Consider the following 17,960-nt stretch of genomic DNA (forward strand, 5'->3'; position numbering starts at 1 on the left):
TTTCTGTTGTTTCCCTTAGTGCTTTTTTCTGTTTTCCCAGATAATATGATTTTGGGTGTTTATTCTTTTGTTTTATTTTTATGTTTGCTGATCGCCTTGAGCATAAATTAATTTTACACTTAGGGAAACACACATAGTCAGTGAATATTATTTTTAAAACATTTCAAAAGATTTTTATTGTTCAATGATATAAGTGCTTGAGGTCTCTGTAAGTAACTCACTCTGTGTGTAAGTAAGTCACAAAGGCTCCTCACATTTGAGCTGAGCTTCCCTGACAGGCTTTCTGTCTCAATCTTTATCCACCTTCTCAAACCGAGAAACTCCTGCCCCAACAGCAAACAACAGGACCAAACACAGAATTCACTGGCCCAACAAACTCAAGTGAGAGGCTGGGATTCTCAGTCTTCTCCTGGATTTAGCCACCTCAGACTTGAGACCCAGAGCCTCTAAGATAATTAACTTCATCTAATGATAAAGGTAATATGTTAATAATCACAGTCATCTATTCATCAAGAAATGCCAGTTGGAGTAACAGTTCTCTAAAAATGAAATATTTTTTCTTACCATCAATGGCCAGGACCTCAGCTGTGATTGTCTTGTTAACCATGAAAGTAGCATCCCAATGAATGGTTTTGGCAAATTTGATTTGAGCAGTGTTTGAACCAATAATTAGCAAACCACCATCATTACGTCCCAAGATGTATCTGTTTTGTAATAGAAGACAAGAATAGGTTTTTTTTTTTCAAACATGGAATGTTACCTATTTAATGAAAATGACTCATTAGTATTTAATATATTTATACTTAATATAAGACTATGAAACATACTTTTATAAAAGCAGCAGAAGCTTAACATATTAGCACAGACAAGCAGTATTTCATAATCCTTAAGTATATGTTAGCCTGGTTTTTCAATTTTCTGCTCTGCTCAGTAAAATAACTGTGTCCTTGTTCTTTTTTTTAATGAAGATTATTATTATTGTTTTATTATTAAATTTCTTTTTGGCTGCGTTGTGTCTTTGTTGCTGCATGGGCTTTCTCTAGTTGCGGCGAGCGGGGGCTACTCTTTGTTGTGGTGCACGGGCTTCTCATTGCGGTGGCTTCTCTTGTGGAGCACAGACTCTAGGTGCGTGGGCTTCAGTAGTTGCAGCACGTGGGCTCAGTAGTTGTGGCGCATGGGCTTTGTTGCTCCGTGGCATGTGGGATCTTCCCAGACCAGGGATCGAACCCATGTCCTCTGCACTGGCAGGCAGATTCTTAACCACTGCACCACCACGGAAGTCCCTGTGTCCTTGTTCTTTATACTGCAGCAGCTACTTTGCATGGTGCTCTACTATTTTAGGCATATGTGTCTTGTATGTGCTGTTCTATCTGACTGCACCACGGTCTTCTGGTGAAATTCTACTCTTTTTTAAGGCTCAACTGAAAGTCTCCATGAAACTTTTTCCTGATCTCTCTAGACAGGCTAAGTCATTGTTTTCTTAGTTTCCACTTTAACTTATGCTTATGCTACCTTTGCTCATAGCATGCCTCTTCTTGAGTTATATGGTTCCTTGAGTTGGCTGCCTTTGTATCCCTTTGTATCCTTGGCTCAGAATAGTTTAGATGTTATTTTGTAATAGTTTATAAATTAAAACTAGTCAAGGTAAACAACAAGTTCCTACTGTATAGCACAGGGAATTATGTTCAATATCCTGTGATAAACCATAATGGAAAAGAATATGAAAAAGATTATATATGTATAACTGAATTGCTTTGCTGTACAGCAGAAATTAACACAACATTGTAAATCAACTAAACTTCAATAAAATAAAAAAAAATTCAAGGAATAATAAAATATTAAAATAAAATCTCACTTGACATTTAAGGCAGCTTGGCCAGTGTCTTCATCAATGGCTTCATATGTTCCCACGATATAACTGATCAGGTATATACCGCTTATGCCTTCTGGGACAACAAATATCATGAAAGGAGGACGGAATATAATTCCTTCCCTCATATTTATTACTTGGATTATGAGTTGGACTGGCTGGGCTCCATGTTGAGAGATTATTGATTTGTGAAATTCAGCTTTGTTTTTGACGGTGACATTAAGTTTGAAAGTTTGTTGTTGTTCATAATCTAGAGACTAGAGTAAAAATAAAATTAGAAGGAAAGAGGCGTCACAAAAATATCTGGAAAGAGGACAAGAGAGCTCTATGCTACGTGCTATGAATGAATCCTTTATTTCTATACAGCGAAACGGTTTCACAGATCATTGCAATGCTGTGATGAGAATCCTTTAGAATTTGTAACTCATGAAACCTCAGTTTGGTAACAGATACTTATGAAGCAGAGTACTTCTTTATAGACTAACAAAACACCTTTATAGTTTCTTCAGGCTGTGTGGTACAGTGGGAAGAATCACAAATTTTCTATGGTAACGTGGTTTGAACCCTGATTCTGCTACTTAACAGCTATGTGACTCAGGGCACATTTACTATCTCTGATCCTCAACTTTTTGCTTCTGGTAAAACACTGTTACCTCATCAGATTGTTGTAAGGACTGAACTAATTAAGGCCCATAATACATTCCTGTAAATGGCAGCTACGTCCATTCAGAGAATAGTTATTGGATTCCTGTGCAATAATATCCTTTCTGGCTTTAAAAATTCCCTGTTGGCAACGATAAATTATCTTAATAAACTTGGTTGGCAAATAGGCCTCTGCAAAGCAGTGAGTGGGTGGCCCACCGACTCTTCATAGAACCATTTTCAGATAGTCCTGTGTGTTACCTATTTGTTTGACCCTGTTATTGAGGTGGCCCAAATCAAGGCCTGAGGTATCCCAGGATAGTTTTTTCCATTCACTAGTAAATTTTTTAAGGGTGATGGGATAAGGAAATGTTCATTTTGGTTACATTTGTGTATAACTGAAAATAATTAAGGTATGAGATCCAGATTTGAGTTTTAACTTTGCAATGACTGGTTTTGTGGGCTCAAGTGTTTCCTAGTGGAGAAGAAGAGAACGATGCTTAAATAGGTCATTATAATATAAGGGGTAATTGACAAAAGAGATTACAGAGTCTATGTGTGAAAGCGAGTGAAGACTTGTCCTGGAGAAAGTCAGGAAAGGCTTCCGAGAGGTTTTCATGTGAGCAGAGTGATTCGGGGTGAGGAGGAGTTATTCAGGCAGAGTGAAAGCACTTGCAAATACCAGGGTTACAGAAGGTGATAGGGAGATGGCTGCCGAGAGGCCTTGGATGCAATTCTGAGGGGGTTGAAGGTCATTCTCAAAGGCCAGCAGGTGGTCATCACCCTGGCTGCATATTAAGAGTCCCCTGAGGAGCCTTTAAGAGCCGCTTGCTGCCTGGCCTTCCCTGCAGACCAACTGAACCAGTAGTTCCTAACTTGCCACAGGCTGGGAGAAGCTGCAGGTGATTCACATGGACAATCTTGATTGAGGGCCATTTTCACAGCCAATGGAGAACAAGGAAAGTTTTTAAAGAGGAGAGTAACTGGTCCCAATTGGCTTTAAGAAAAATGTGATCGAAGGAGAATGAAGGGAAGTATACACAGGAGGTAGGTACGTCAATCAGGAGGGGAGGGGGCAAGGCTGAGAAGAGCACAGGCTGTGAGAAGGAAGACCAGGGCTAGACTTTAAGGACAGTTTCTAGGGCAGAATTTGATGTCTGGCTCTGGGTGGTGAGAAAATGCCACGATTGAAGGATAAGGCCCAGGTTTCTAGTTTGGGAGACTGGATGACACCAACATAGAAGACTGGGAATATCTCATTCCTAGGCATTGTCGGGAGTTTATAACAAAACCCTTGCAACTGAGGATGGCTGTAACCCACTCTGAAAAGCAGAGTAATAGCAACCGCTTATGTGGCTTCCAACAATCTAGAATTCCAGGGATCTCCCTGTTAAGGAATATTATGGATCTGTCATTCTACTGGAGTCACAGAATTAAAGAGAGAAGCTCCCATATAGTCCAATGTTCTGTGACAAGGAATGTCACAGAATAGTGGTAATATTCTTCTAGTCTATACAATATCCAGGCATTAAATAGCCTTATGTTATTTCAGATGAAGGGTCTATTGTAGCCAAGCCTGTTAAATGGAAGTGTTACTCAATTATTTATTTTTTATTTTGCAGATTTAGTTTTTACATTTCCGTTTTCTAGAAAAAGTCGCATTTTTTTTTTTCCCTCTGAGGACCGTAGCTAATCTATTTAAAGTAAGTTGACAAATTCACAAGCAACTATTCCATGTATTCTTGTCTGTTCCCGAGTTTAAGTCGGGAAGTGCGTTTTACTTTCTTGTGCATAAAACAGGCACACCGATAAATATATGTATATTAGTGTGTTTGTGTTTCTATAGAAAGTGTGATAGCTTGGAAGGAAACAAATCAACATGTTAAGAGAATTTCCTTAGGTAATGGGGCTATGTGTGTCTTCAAAATTCTATCTACTTTTATGTGTTTTTTACGTTTTCTATAAAGAAGTGGTATTATTATTCATAAGTGAATAAAGTTTATTTATGACAGTTTTGGTTAAAATATCGTAATAGTTTTGGTTAATACAGAACATTTTTCCCACTGAAGGGAAATCAGACCTTACCTTAACCACCTTCAAGATGCCTTCGTTAGTTATGGGATCAGTTTGTGTTTCAAACCAGTTCCCATCATTTCCAGAGGTAAAGGAATACACTGCAAACCAATTATCTGTGAACTCTTCGTCCAAATCTATTACTTGAAATCGAAGCAAGTCAGAACTTAAAGTGTTTTCCTTGATACTTGCTGAATACTAAAAAAAAAAAAAAAAAAAAAGCGAAATTTAAGACTCACTGTCAGGCTTTATCTAAATGAATTGTATTCATTCTGAATGGCATTAGTCATTAATTCTCTAATTATGTATTGCCTCTTTGCTGTTTACTGAATTCTTATATTTTACAATAGCTTATTTTAAAAGAAAAGTGCAGAGAGCTCAAATAAAAGCCAGCAAGCAGGCAAATCCTGGATTAGGATGGCAAGGTATAACATAAAAAAATATATAATTATTTTTCAAGGAATGAAAGGCACACCTGCAGTTTTCTGAACGTTGGGATATTATCGTTGACATCTTTCACTGTAATGTTACATACACATTGTGTTGCTAGTCCTTCTCCATCTCTGTCTGCACCATGCACAACCAGATTATACCTGCTAACTTGCTAAATTTGGAGAAAAAATAAAGAAAAATGATTAATTTCTAGTGCCAGAGGTACGAATGACAACTCCTTGCTTCCTATGGGAAGGAGGTGAAAATATTCAAGTTCATGGTTCATTCTCTAGAAGGACCACACGCACCGTTCATCGTCCATCATAGAGGAGGTATGTGGGGCTCTGGATGGTTGGGTGGAAGTCTTTATGAGGCTAGTACAGGTTTTCTCTGAGCTTCTTAGGGCAGGATAGTACACTTAGAGCAAAAATAGACAATGAGGGTGGTGGGATGTTTATCAGAGGGAAACTCACTTACAGAGCTTCCCTGCTGGTCTGTTTGGAAAATCACTTGTATAAAAGTTATACAGAGTCTGATGGGGTAGCGTGCATTGATGGAGATGTGGTGGTAGGACAATGGAGCAGAGAGAGGAAGGGGATTCTTTAGTATTCCGGAAGTAGGGGTAAATTTGAGAGAAGTCAGGAGAAAAAGCATGACACCAGAGAAGGCTTTACTCCAGATAGAAATTTCTCCCTCCATCTAAGAAATTTCCTTCTCCTCCATCATATGAGGGATTAACCCCAGTTCAGTCTCTGTCGTGCATGCAATGCCTTCCCTCACTCCCCTGCTTTAACTCCCAAGGGTATGCTGACACTTGTTTCCTTAGGTACAATTGATTGCGCAGGTCTCAAGTACACATCCTACTCCAGCAGAATCACACTAGGATGCAAGGAGTTTCCCTAGATTGGGCCAAGTGAGTCCTGGGAACCTCTATTCCTTTCTCCTTTCATTCTCAGGTAGAAAGGAGTCACCTCTCTTAACATTCTTACAACCGAATCCTGAGTTATTGAACGCTCCCCAGTGCCTTGCTTTACCTCTCGATCAAGTGAATTGGTCAAAGTGTGGACTTCCCCGGTGTGTCTGCTTAGGAGGAACATGGGTGTGCCTGCAGGTTCCTGAGAGATAATTTTGAAGGCAATTTTAGAGTTCAAGTTGTTCGGTTCATCTGCATCTGTGGCATTCAGGATCATCACCAGTGAGTCTAGGAATACGGAAGAAGTTTATTAAGGAATATGTAAAGACTGACACTATGTTCACATGAAATGTTCAGCACAATTTCAAACTGATTTTTGTCTTTTAAGATCTTAAAACTAGAGGGCTTCCCTGGTGGCACAGTGGTTGGGAATATGCCTGCCAATGCAGGGGACACGGGTTCGAGCCCTGGTCCGGGAAGATCCCACCTGCCGCGGTGCAACGAAGCCTGTGCGCCACAACTACTGAGCCTGTGCTCTAGAGCCCACACGCCACAACTACTGAAGCCCGCGCGCCTAGAACCCGTGCTCCGCAAGAGAGAAGGCACCACAAGGAGAAGCCCACGCACTGCAAGCTGCTCTCCGCACTAGAGAAAGCCCGTGCGCAGCAACAAAGACCCAACGCGGCCAAAATTAAATAAATAAATAAATAAAATAAATCTATTTAAAAAATTTTTAAAAAAATCTTAAAACTATCTGTGTGCTAAAAAAATATTACATGCCACTTGCAATATCTCTTACTGTCTCTCTCAATCAGGTGAGCTGCGGTGCCTTCTGGTAAAAATCCTCCACTTCTCACTAAGCCTTGGTTGGTTGTGTTGAGGTTGGGACTATTTTCTCTTTATTTTTTCCCTTGCTGGATGGCCTTATAATTCTCCCTTCCCCCCCATTATCCAAGTAATGAGTATATCTCTGTCCCTTATAACCTAAAAAAGCCCAGCTGATGCATCCAGGTTGCCTAAAGCCACCTCCTTATCTTTGTGACTAGGATAAGCTTTGACTTGATAACACAATCACAATTTGGAAATATAGTACACTGGCAGTGAACAAGTAGCTCAACCACAAATATTAGAAAGGAAGACTCAGGTTATCTTGACGAATTTTTCTTCAAAACTACTGATGAAACTAAGAGAATAAACTAGCTTGTAAAAATGATGTACTATAGTGACACTTGTATCTGAAAAAAAAAAAATTTTAAATGGTAGTTACTGCAAAAGACTTACTCGAAGCACTCCTTTCTTCAATTTCACCCATGAACATACTTGTTGAGAACACTGGAGCATTGTCATTTATATCTAAAATTTTGACTGTTAGTATAAGCGGTTTCTCTACATCTTGTCCCAGGGCACTGAGAGCACGACAGGTAATCTAGAAAAGGAGGGGAAATGTTAATTAACATTCTACAAACTTTAGTTTGCCTACTATTAAAACTTGTAGAGATAAGGCCTCTCCTGGCATGTACAGTGCTTTTGTGCAAAGAGGAAAAGTATTTCCCCAGAGAGGAGACAAAGCAGGAAAAAGTGCCGACTCTGGGCGTACCAGTTGGGCAAATTGCCCCTTCCTGCAGGCTGGTACGTGTCTCCTGGCAGCATGAAGCTCTTGGCAAGCAGCGTGCTGGAGTTGAGCGCTCATGCACCCTCCTGGGGTATTCCTTCAGGGGCACAACCATAAGAGGAGGCTCTTTGTTTTATTTTATTTTTTAATTTTTTGGCCCTGCCGCGAGGCATGCAGGATTTTAGTTCCCCAACCAGGGATCGAACCTGCGCCCCCTGCAGAGGAAGCGCAGAGTCTTAACCGCTGGACTGCCAGGGAAGTCCAGGGGAGGCTCTCTGTAGAGGGACTAATATTGTTATTTGTTGGTGGATGGATTCATGCACTGATCTCTCTTCTAAATTAACCTTCTAAAGCCACTGTGCACGAGGGGAAGGGTGGCCAATATCGAGAACACAAACTTACTTGGAAGCTTGGGGTTTCCTCACGATCAACTATGGCTGTTATGTTAATTTCTCCAGTGTTTCTGTCAACAGTGAAGATTCCAAGAGGGGGCTCATCAATTCCTATTCCAGTAATGTGGTAGGTAATCTCCTGGCTTACTTGGAAATCTGAAGTAATCTGTAGCCCAAAATACCCAAAATGTTAAGGTGATCATCACTCAGGCCTATTCCTTCCCCTCCTCTCCTCCATACTCTCAAGTCAATCTATTCATTTTATTCACACTTTCTTGACACTGTGCTGTTTACTTTTTTGCCTTGATAGATAGTAGGAATGTGAAATAAATTCAAATTTTTGCTTCTGTTGACCACTAGGGACCAATGTGTCGTTAATCATTCTGGCTTTAGAATATTTGCCCTGATTGTGGTCACCATGGTGATGTTAAAAGGTTGAGAGAAAGTCAAGGACACTTCATACTGACAAGCCTACTTCTGAATGCTCCTTTCCTTCGCAGGTAACATTAAAAAAACAAAAAAGACATTTATTTTAGTTTAAAAAGGAGGAGCTGGAGAAAAAAAGGGAAAGGGATTATATAGTAAGTGTTAATATTAGAATGCATTGCTTTTATTATTATTTTTAAAACTTTTTAATAGGGAAAACTTCAAATATATTATCAAGTTAGAAGAGTATAATGAACCTGATATATCTCATCACCCAGCTTCAACAATTCTGAATACATGGCCAATCCCATGTTGACTCTCAACCATCTTTAATTATCTTATTGCTGTGTATTGGTATGGTATGATTTCAAATCCACTTTAAAAAAAAAAAAATCTAAGAATAAAGTTGTTTTGTTCTAAGAGTGAAGTTGCTTACGTTGAGGAAGCTGTGTCAGGATGTCATCATGGACATCCGTGGCTGTCAATAAACATTCAGTAGCTCAGCTATTGGGGAGCAATGTTGGGAGCTTATTGATACGAACATGTGGAGCAGCCATTATGGTTGAGGGACATTTAAGCTTTAAATATCAGGAGATTATGAGGACCTCTTGAGAGCGTTCAGTCTGGGCAAGGCAACTCTTTGCTGATCTAAATAGCTCTCTTGAAGACCTTGAGGCATTATTAGCTCCTGCCTGGGCAAGGCAGCTCTTTGCCTGGCAGTGGTGAAAACCACGATCTTGCTTGCCAGTACCACCGCCTCTGTTCCCTAGTAACGTGCTCTAGTGATAAGGGACTTGTGCTTTTGCACTGGACATCAGCTTGTGGTTGACTAAACTGACTCTCCCAAGAACCAACTCGTAGAAAATTACAACTCAACTACATTTGTACTCTATTCCTTTCACCTCTCCCTTGCCTGGAACAATAATAGTGTGATTAATCTACTTGTGGTTAGGAGTACGGTATTTACTGGTTCATTGGGAGACATTATCTTATATGTTATTGGCTTGTGAAATTATTATAACTCCTGCAGTGAACCCGTGCTAAATAAATTACTGGTAAAAATCTTATTCTCGGAGCATAATTTGCTGCCCCAAACAAAGCACTTTCCATATAATTTTTCTATTTGTTTGCTAGAATCTGAATCCAAAAAGGTGTATCCATTGAAATTGATTGAAATGTCTCTTAATTATGTTTTATTACTCTAGAAGCTATAGCTCCTTCATCTGTCTCTCTTTTAAATTGTTATTACTATTATTACTGTGTTTTTTGTTTTGTTGAAGATACCAGGTTATTTGTTCTGTGGACTCCTCAGTCTGCATTTTGCTAATTGGAATTGCCATATTATTTTAATTTACATCTAGTACATTTATTCTGAAAACATTACTTCTGCTCATAATACTTACTGTGGCAATTGGATTTCTTTTCGAGTTGTCTTCTTCTTCTCTGCAGGGTCTTGCAAATTTCACCCATTCACGTTTGTATCTCCTTTTGCCTTGTTGTACCGCTGTCTCATATTCTCCATGTTGCCCTTTTGTCTTATGTAAAAAGGGATTCCATTTTATTATGCACATTGTTGGAAATTTTTGCTTTGAGTATTAATTATAGACACCTAGGTTGAGGAGCCTCCTATGTTTCAAGATCTCTAAGACTGTTAAATATCTAATTTTCTCTCCCTCACACTGTCAAGCTAAGAAGAAACATTAAATAACTACAATAGCTACAGAGCTATATGATTTTTAATATTAGCATTTAATCGTATTTTATATTTTCTATATATATTCCACAACATCTAACTATTCTGTGCATAAAAGACAGGTTTAATGAAAACCTGTTGATTTATTTAAGATAAGAAGAATGTATGCGATAAGTTACAATAATGACACTTCTTCTTGCTAGTATTTAAATATTATTAGGTTAGCCATTAGAATTTTAATTATATTTTCACAATTAAATTATTAAATAATTTAAAACATTAAATATTTATTTTTCCTGAGTACAATTTTAATTTTTTAACTAAACTATTATTTTAATTACAAAAAACGTTTTCATACTTTACCTCTATTCTCCATTCTCCATGAACCAAAAGGACCACCTGTAGACATTTAAATAAAGTCAAATTAAATGTGAATTTTTCAAATAAGCAATTATATAAGACGATAATCCTGGTTTTTACATTCTGCTGTTCATATTGTAGTTTGTTTCTATTTCAAAAGAAGTAGATTTGGAGACACAGTATTCAAAGGGCAAAATCCTTCCAAAAAAAAGAAAATACTCTTCGTATAAACAAGTTCTTTCAGTTCTTTAATCTGACTACAGCATTTCAATGATACACAGGAGAATCTATTGGACTTTTCAAAATTCTAACAGTTGTTGCAGCAACCAGACTTTTCTTACCTGGCTGCTCTATAAACACTTCCCGGGAGCTATGGAAGCTATTGCTTTGGGAAACAATGGTGAGCATCATTGTGATAAACTTCAGAAAGTGCCATAGGAGATTATTAAAAGCCACGACCTACGCTACTGACTTGTACAAAGGCAATCCTGTATTAGTTAGTTGCAATTGCAGGGTAAGGCATTTTCTTAGTCATATAAGAGTGGAGAGAGTGGAAAGGAACTAGTCTAATTTAGAGAATGAAACGTAAAAGATCGGGATATGCTATTCCAGTCACTAGTGTTGTTTTCTGTGGGACATGGATCTGCGCATCTCTGCCTTACTACTTCAATTTAAATTTGAGCTTAATATTCATACTGATCTGAAAAAAATAAAGATAAAATGAAGCCAGGTGGGCCAGGGTCTTCACTTTCTCAAGAGCATACAGGACCTTCATCTGTGTCATTTTCCCCCTGGAATGCATTCTTCTTTCCCTTCACACACTTAAATATTACTCATCCTTTAAGATCATTTCAAGTTCCAACAGTCTCCATGAAACTGTCCTTACTGATGTCTCCTTTTCTGAGTTTGTACAACACATATTCTATAACATGCAGTTTTGCTCGTAATGGTTTACCATGATTTATTATTTCTTATGGTTTTATGTGCATTGTGATATCGAGCCAAGAGAATTGCAAACTTCCCAAATCATTGCTTCTGTATTATTTTTCTTCTTGCAATTCGTACAATACCTGTCCCTCAGCAGATGTTTAACCACTATTTTGTGACTCACTGATTACCTAATCTGAAGAGAATCTGGTAGGGAAAAGATTGTGAAAAATAAATCAGAAGAAAAAAATGATTATTTTTTTGTGTCAGTTGCTATTCATAGAGCTTTATGTTTACTATCTCACTTAGTATGGCAGTCATCTGAAGGAGATTCTTTTATTGTAATCCCTATTTCATGGATGAAGAAATGGAGACATGAGAGAATGAGTACTTTGCCCCAACCAACAGCCCCAGGAGAGCCAGGATTTGCACCCCTGCAGCCTGACTCTAAAGCGTGCACATCACCACTACACTAGATTCTAACCAAAGTCAACATAGATAAATAGAAAAAAACTAGTCATAGAAAGACAGTTATATGATAGTCAGTTTAGATTTCTTCCTGGCAAAGGCTGCAGTTATTCCTGAAACAATGTAGATTTATTACATTGTTTATTTTGGAAGGTTATAATAAAGAGGCAGGCCCCAGTCTGAACCAAAGGAATAATCATACCAGACATAGAACACCAGGGCCCTTCCATTCTAAAAATTTCAGTAAAATCTTTATTTCAAAGGGTGTTTGTTAAAATTGTCATGAAAAAGAACCATTACTGTGGTTCTAACAGGTCTCAAAATGATTTTACAGCTTTGCTGCTCTTTATTAAACAATATCATGAGTTACTTGGGAGAAAAGACCAGAGCAATGTAGTCACTGTACTACTTTCTCAGTTCTTAAGAACAACTCAGCCACATGTGAGAGGAGGGATGGACCAGGCACAATCTCTTTTACAGGAAAACCAGAAAGAGTCATCCAGAAAATATGAATCATGTTTGTACTAGCCCCATGGAGAATGATTCTTCTAGTAGACATTAAGACATGATTTCTGTTTTCCTGGGAAGCAAAGGAAGGACAAACCCTAAACTATGGAAAATGAGCATTGCAGCCAGGTGTTTCTTATTTGTTCAATCATTTCATTGAATCAGAGCCCCTAGAGAAGTTACTCAGCCAAACCTTTACTGTTTCCCATCCTCTCTTTTAAAGTCAGACCAACAAGAATGTTCTCCAATTTTAGGGAATATTGTGAAAATGGGATTATTTTTGTATTTCTAGGAATACGGGGGCACTTCTGAGTAATGCAGTGTTCTTTATATATGTATTGAGACATGTAATCATAGGCTTACATTATTTTGAATAGTGTTTTTAAAAAACTTTCCTATTTTAGTTAATTAATACTTATATGTGGCTACTTAGATGTTTTAGTTACTTTGTTCATATATGTATTTTGAATATGTAATAAATATTTCAATAGTTTCTTGACAATGTAAATCAACTAAGTTTTCTTTTTTTGTGGCCTAGAGTCTAGGAAATACCAATGTGGAGAAAACACTCCATATCTTGAGAATTTCTTTACTTTTCTTTCTTCCCTTTGTTTCCTGGTTATTTTTATAATTTTGACTACATGATTTTTAAAGCATTGATATGGTCTAAATACCTTGGCATACGTAAGAATTAGAAATATTTTATTAAAAGCAAATGAGATTATTAGGTTAAAAAGCGTATGACATAAAGTGATTTGATATTCACATGCCCTATTTGCTAATTAAAATGTATGTAGTTATATCATTAAGATTCCTATTGAGTATGGTAGGTCAACAATAAATATATTTTGAGGATATGGGTGACTGGATTTTTAAATATCATATATAATAACAATTGCTTTTTACTGAGCTGGCCAAGGTTTTGTTTAGAGTAATCTGTTACTTTAGTGTGGGGAAGGACAGACTGTTAGACTGTGGATTGGATCCACAGAGCTAGTCCTAGCCAGGCTAGGGCATGGCCACTCTTCTCAGAATGGGATGAGAGTGGATCACACCCACTCCCCTCTGGGAAATTTGTAGAATGAATTGGGTAATTCAAAGGAATCATTACAAATTTTAAACTTGATTTTTTAAAATTATTAATTATTTTTGGAAAAATTCATGAAATATATATACATAGGTTGGTGATATTTTTATAATTGGTTAAGAACAATGATTATTTATGTGCCAGATCATAGAGGTCATTCAATACATGTTTGAATAAATTTCATATGTACAATTCAGAAGAAATGAGTGATTTATATTTTATGATACCTCATAGCTTTGTATATATATATAGACTTTTTAAAATTAAAATTTAAAAACCTGAAAGTATTTTAATAAGCTTTGTATTAATCAAGGCAAATTCTTTAATTGAAGTAAAATGATATATGTTTAATTACTTAAAAAGTAATTTAGGACGGTTCAATTTTTAATAACTGATGTTTAGAGTAAGCTCAATTTAGAAAGTTAAGCCTTGTATCATGATAGAGGTGATAAGAAAAACAAATACCCATGGCTGTTTTCAAGAGCTCATTTTAAAGACTGTGTAGGATGCAGTCAAATGTAGCAATAGAAAATTGGACACTGGATCCTGAATCCCTGAATTAAAATCCCAGTCTCACCATGTACCAGCTGAATAACTTAGGAACATTACTTAATTTTTCAGTTTCCTCATCTGTAAAGTAGAAATAATAATTCTACTTACTTTATAGGTTTGTTGTGAGGATTAAATGAATTAACACCTCTAAAGCATAGAGATGATCCCTAGCCTACAGTAACTGCTTAATAGGTGTTAATTACTTCTGTCCAGACTTTTAAAAAATGGTGTAAAAGAGCCACTGTGATATTAAGTGACCTTTTATTATTATTATTCATGTCAAGGCACATAAGGACTTTCTCTTTCTTGAGCATCAGAAAAAGACAAGAACCAGCGCTCCACCGTACAATTGTGTAGGTTGCTCCTTGCACAACTCCAGGGGGCACTGTTCACATTGTAGTTTATGTGAATGCACTTCCTGGCATTGTGCAGTGTACAGCCTGGCCAACTGTGCAGTGGCCATGCAAGAAAAATGTGCATATTATACAAATTCCATTATTCATAGTATAATTATGGATAGTAGCCAATTGCCTATGTAATTCTTGTGATGAACTTCCCAAAGCAAGCCCTCACCTTAGGCTATCAGAATGACTCTTAACAGGAAAGGTAGAGACAAAGGCTAAGAGGTTTATGAGAAACGTCATGGACACTGAGTGTTCTAAGTGAAAACCGGTTTCGGGTATTAAGTAAGTGGGAGTGGTAATAGGTGGAAGTAATGACATCTTTCCTAAGTTTTGCTCAAGTCAGGCAGGGCTGGATGGAATTTCTTGGCAAGGTTATTCTGATTTTAGAATCTTAACTTTTGGAGAGGATCAGGAGGAAACTTATTTTCATATATTTATTAGTACTGGAAATTGGATTGCTTCATCAATCAAGATTCATCTTTATTACTAAAATATTACAAATAATAGGAATTAGAGTCTTACAAAGCACTTTATGTTTTCCAGAGCACTTTCCTATGCACATAGCTCCTTTATTCTTACTGTGGTCACTCTCGTTAGTCAGGCGGATATGATTATTCTTATTTGACAGCTGAGGAAGCAAGGCCTGGAGTGAGTCAGTGGTATAGGCATAGATTGAAGTCTGTGACTTAGCTTTCATATATTACCTCTCTAGGCAACACTTGTATGGTCATAGGTTGGTGGCATTAACTCAAAACCTCCAAACAGGTCTTCCAACTTTCAGACCCCACCCTTTAATAACAAAAGATGCGCGTTCCCACTCCGCAGTGCTTTTAAAAGCATTGTTTTTTCCCATCACCAAGCTATTTCGAAACTCTGGGTGGCTCCCCACTTCTAAAAGGGTTTCATTACCCTTCACAGAACGCACGTTTCAGTCTGACCCTCATCTGCCTTTTTAACTTCATGTCCAGATTCTCCAATGCAGACTATCATTCCAGCCAAATCAGTGTGTCCATTGCCTCTAGGCAAGTGCCGTAATGGCGCCTGCCTTTGCATGTGCTGGGCTGACAACCGCAGATATCTCCCTGTGGCCCATCTATACTTACCAAAAAGCGGCTCAAATCTCACCTGGTCCGTGGAGACTTGTTTGCCTACCCCACCTCTGACTGACACCGCCTTCCACTAATAGCATTAAGAGTAGACCAGCACTCTCCAGTTGAAATATAATAACCACAAATGTGAGCTGCATATATAATTTTAAATTTTCTATTATTCATATTAAAAAGGTTAAAAAGGTGAAATTAATTTTATTAATATATTTTAAACTAATATATCCAAAATACTGCCATTTCAATATGTAATCAACATAAAAATTATTAATGATAAATTTTACTTTTTTTTTTTCATACTGAATCTTCAAAACATGGTGTATGCTTTATACTTAACAGCACATTTCAATACAGATCAACCACATTTCAAGTGGTTGATAGCTACATGTGGCTACTGGCTACCATATTGGAAAGAGCAGGTCCAGACCTCTCAGTTTAACAATTATGTATGAAGTTATATTGTTGTTTAAATAGCTTGTGTGTTTGTGTATGTGTGCCTGTAAAATTTTCCTGAGGGGAGCAAAATGTTCTAACCTCTCATAGCTTCTTCCATGACTAACATTATAGAAGCACCATGAGGGGAAGTTATAGTTGAGAGAGGCCGCATTCAATCATTCATTTATCCATTCTTCAAACAATTGTGCATTCACTGTAAGACAGATATTATGGTGGTCATTGGGGATACAAAGATGAATAAAACTGTCATAATAGAAACAGACTCAAACAGAAGGGTGTGATACCAATTTTTCTGCTTGACCATTGCCATGAGAAGGAAGGCTGGGAAACTGGCTCACAGGCAATCTATTCTAATTTTAAACGTATTTAATTTTTAGAACGTTCTTCCTTGAGAACTATCTCCCTATAACTTCTTGAAGTTCAATTATCTCAGTTTTTTTAGATGAGGCAATGAGGTAAACTGACGTGTAGGCCAACCCAACTTATTATTGATAAAATGAGGAATCAGTATTAAGAATCTAAAAAATATTCATTATGGCGTATTTCACTATTTTGATATCTTTGTGTAACTGATAATATTGTGACAAGTTTTCTTCTTTACTAAAATAACACATTTAAGGAAAAAACTAGTCTGTAATATCCAGGCTAGTGCTTTGCTCTCCAGATTCCACTTCTCTTTTATGTAATATTATATAAATCTTTCCCAATCCAAAAAAGTATTACTCTTCTGAAAAACTGGCTTATAAAATATTCTGTCTTCTTTTGTACCCAAAGGTTGGATGTCTTTTGCACATAAAGGCTAAACATAAAACACTGTTTTCTTAATAACCCTCCCAACTTCTCTAGAGTCAAACATTGCTTTGATTTTAATTCCATGGTCTTTGACTACTTAAAAACATGTCAGGAATCAAGACCAGGCATGTACAATTCTTAGCCATATGCTTAAGAGATATAAAACCTTGGAAAATAGACCTCGTTCTCTTTTATGTGTTTTAGTTTGTGTATTAGAATAAAAGCATGAATAAAAAGATGAATAAAAGCATTACTTTGAAGAAAGTCAAGGTGTTGTGGAAAATAGACTTCAGACCAGGATTATTTAATTCTTTAGTTAATTATTTACCTGAAGAAATGCTAAATAGCAACTTTCAAATTCATTTCTATCTGGCTTATTTTCTTATGTGAAAATACAACCTTAAAAAAAACAACAAAATGGGGAAACCGGTAATCTTTACAATTTCATTTTAAAATGTTTATTTCCACTGAACTCTTTTTAGAATTTATAATAGGGATTCAGCAGTCAAATATAGCATTCTCTAACAAGGAAGGAAACAGGGAAAGTTTGCAATTATTAGAAAAAAATAGGACTTACCATTAAAATGGTCAGAGCCCCTGTGGTTCTGAAAAGGAACCAAGCCATTGTCTCTGATTTCCTTGGTGAACGAATCCAAGGGAGCTGCTGCTTTAGTCCTTCCAACCGCCTGCATGCGATGTCTGAGGAAAGCCCTCTCAGCGTCTCTGCTGTCTTCAGGACAGCAGGAGTCTTCAGGAGTCTGCAGATGGCCTGTTCTGCAGCTCCTCCCCACCCTAAACCCGAAACGCTTGCATCACTTTTGCTCCCAGGTAAAAACTTAGACACACCTCAATTCCTGAAGCAATGAAATCCTCTGTTGGAAGCTGAAAGAAAAGTTCGCAGGCTAAAAACCAGTTTTCATAGGATGGTACCAGCTGATAAATTAATCATGGTGTGGAAGTGAAAAAGTTAACCTTGACTACACTGAAAAAGGATCTAATTGGCTGCTTCTCATGGTGCCAATTAAAACTGAAAAATAAAACAAAACCTACAAAATTCCCCCAAATCTAACTTGTGGAAGAGCATTTATTTTTAGCCTGAGTGTATGTGAGTAGATTTAAAGTTAAGCAAAATATATTTTAGGTGTTAAGCAATAATATATTTTATTGAAAGAAACTACAAATCTGAAGAAGAAAACCATCACATCAAGCAGTTATTAATACAGGTTTTGAATGAAAACAACTGGAAAT

At 37.2% G+C, this 17,960-nt stretch overlaps 1 protein-coding gene across 1 annotated transcript in view; it reads right to left on the bottom strand.

Moving 5' to 3' along the window:
• DSG3 (desmoglein 3) overlaps window positions 1-17,532 on the bottom strand; it is a 29,421-nt gene extending 11,889 nt beyond the window's left edge. Inside the window, exons 1-10 of the mRNA XM_082354204.1 lie at window positions 17,290-17,532; window positions 10,417-10,452; window positions 9,764-9,895; window positions 7,945-8,100; window positions 7,212-7,356; window positions 6,052-6,218; window positions 5,061-5,189; window positions 4,598-4,783; window positions 1,856-2,127; window positions 565-704 (exon numbers count right to left, since the gene is read on the bottom strand). Of these exons, the coding sequence (XP_082210330.1) occupies window positions 565-704; window positions 1,856-2,127; window positions 4,598-4,783; window positions 5,061-5,189; window positions 6,052-6,218; window positions 7,212-7,356; window positions 7,945-8,100; window positions 9,764-9,895; window positions 10,417-10,452; window positions 17,290-17,337 (1,411 nt within the window). The 5' untranslated portion in view covers window positions 17,338-17,532. The remainder of the gene's footprint in view (window positions 1-564; window positions 705-1,855; window positions 2,128-4,597; window positions 4,784-5,060; window positions 5,190-6,051; window positions 6,219-7,211; window positions 7,357-7,944; window positions 8,101-9,763; window positions 9,896-10,416; window positions 10,453-17,289) is intronic.
• Between the last annotated feature and the right edge of the window lie 428 nt (window positions 17,533-17,960).

The sequence above is a fragment of the Balaenoptera borealis genome, assembly GCF_965194805.1.
Source record: "Balaenoptera borealis genome assembly, chromosome: 14".
NCBI lineage: Eukaryota > Metazoa > Chordata > Mammalia > Artiodactyla > Balaenopteridae > Balaenoptera > Balaenoptera borealis.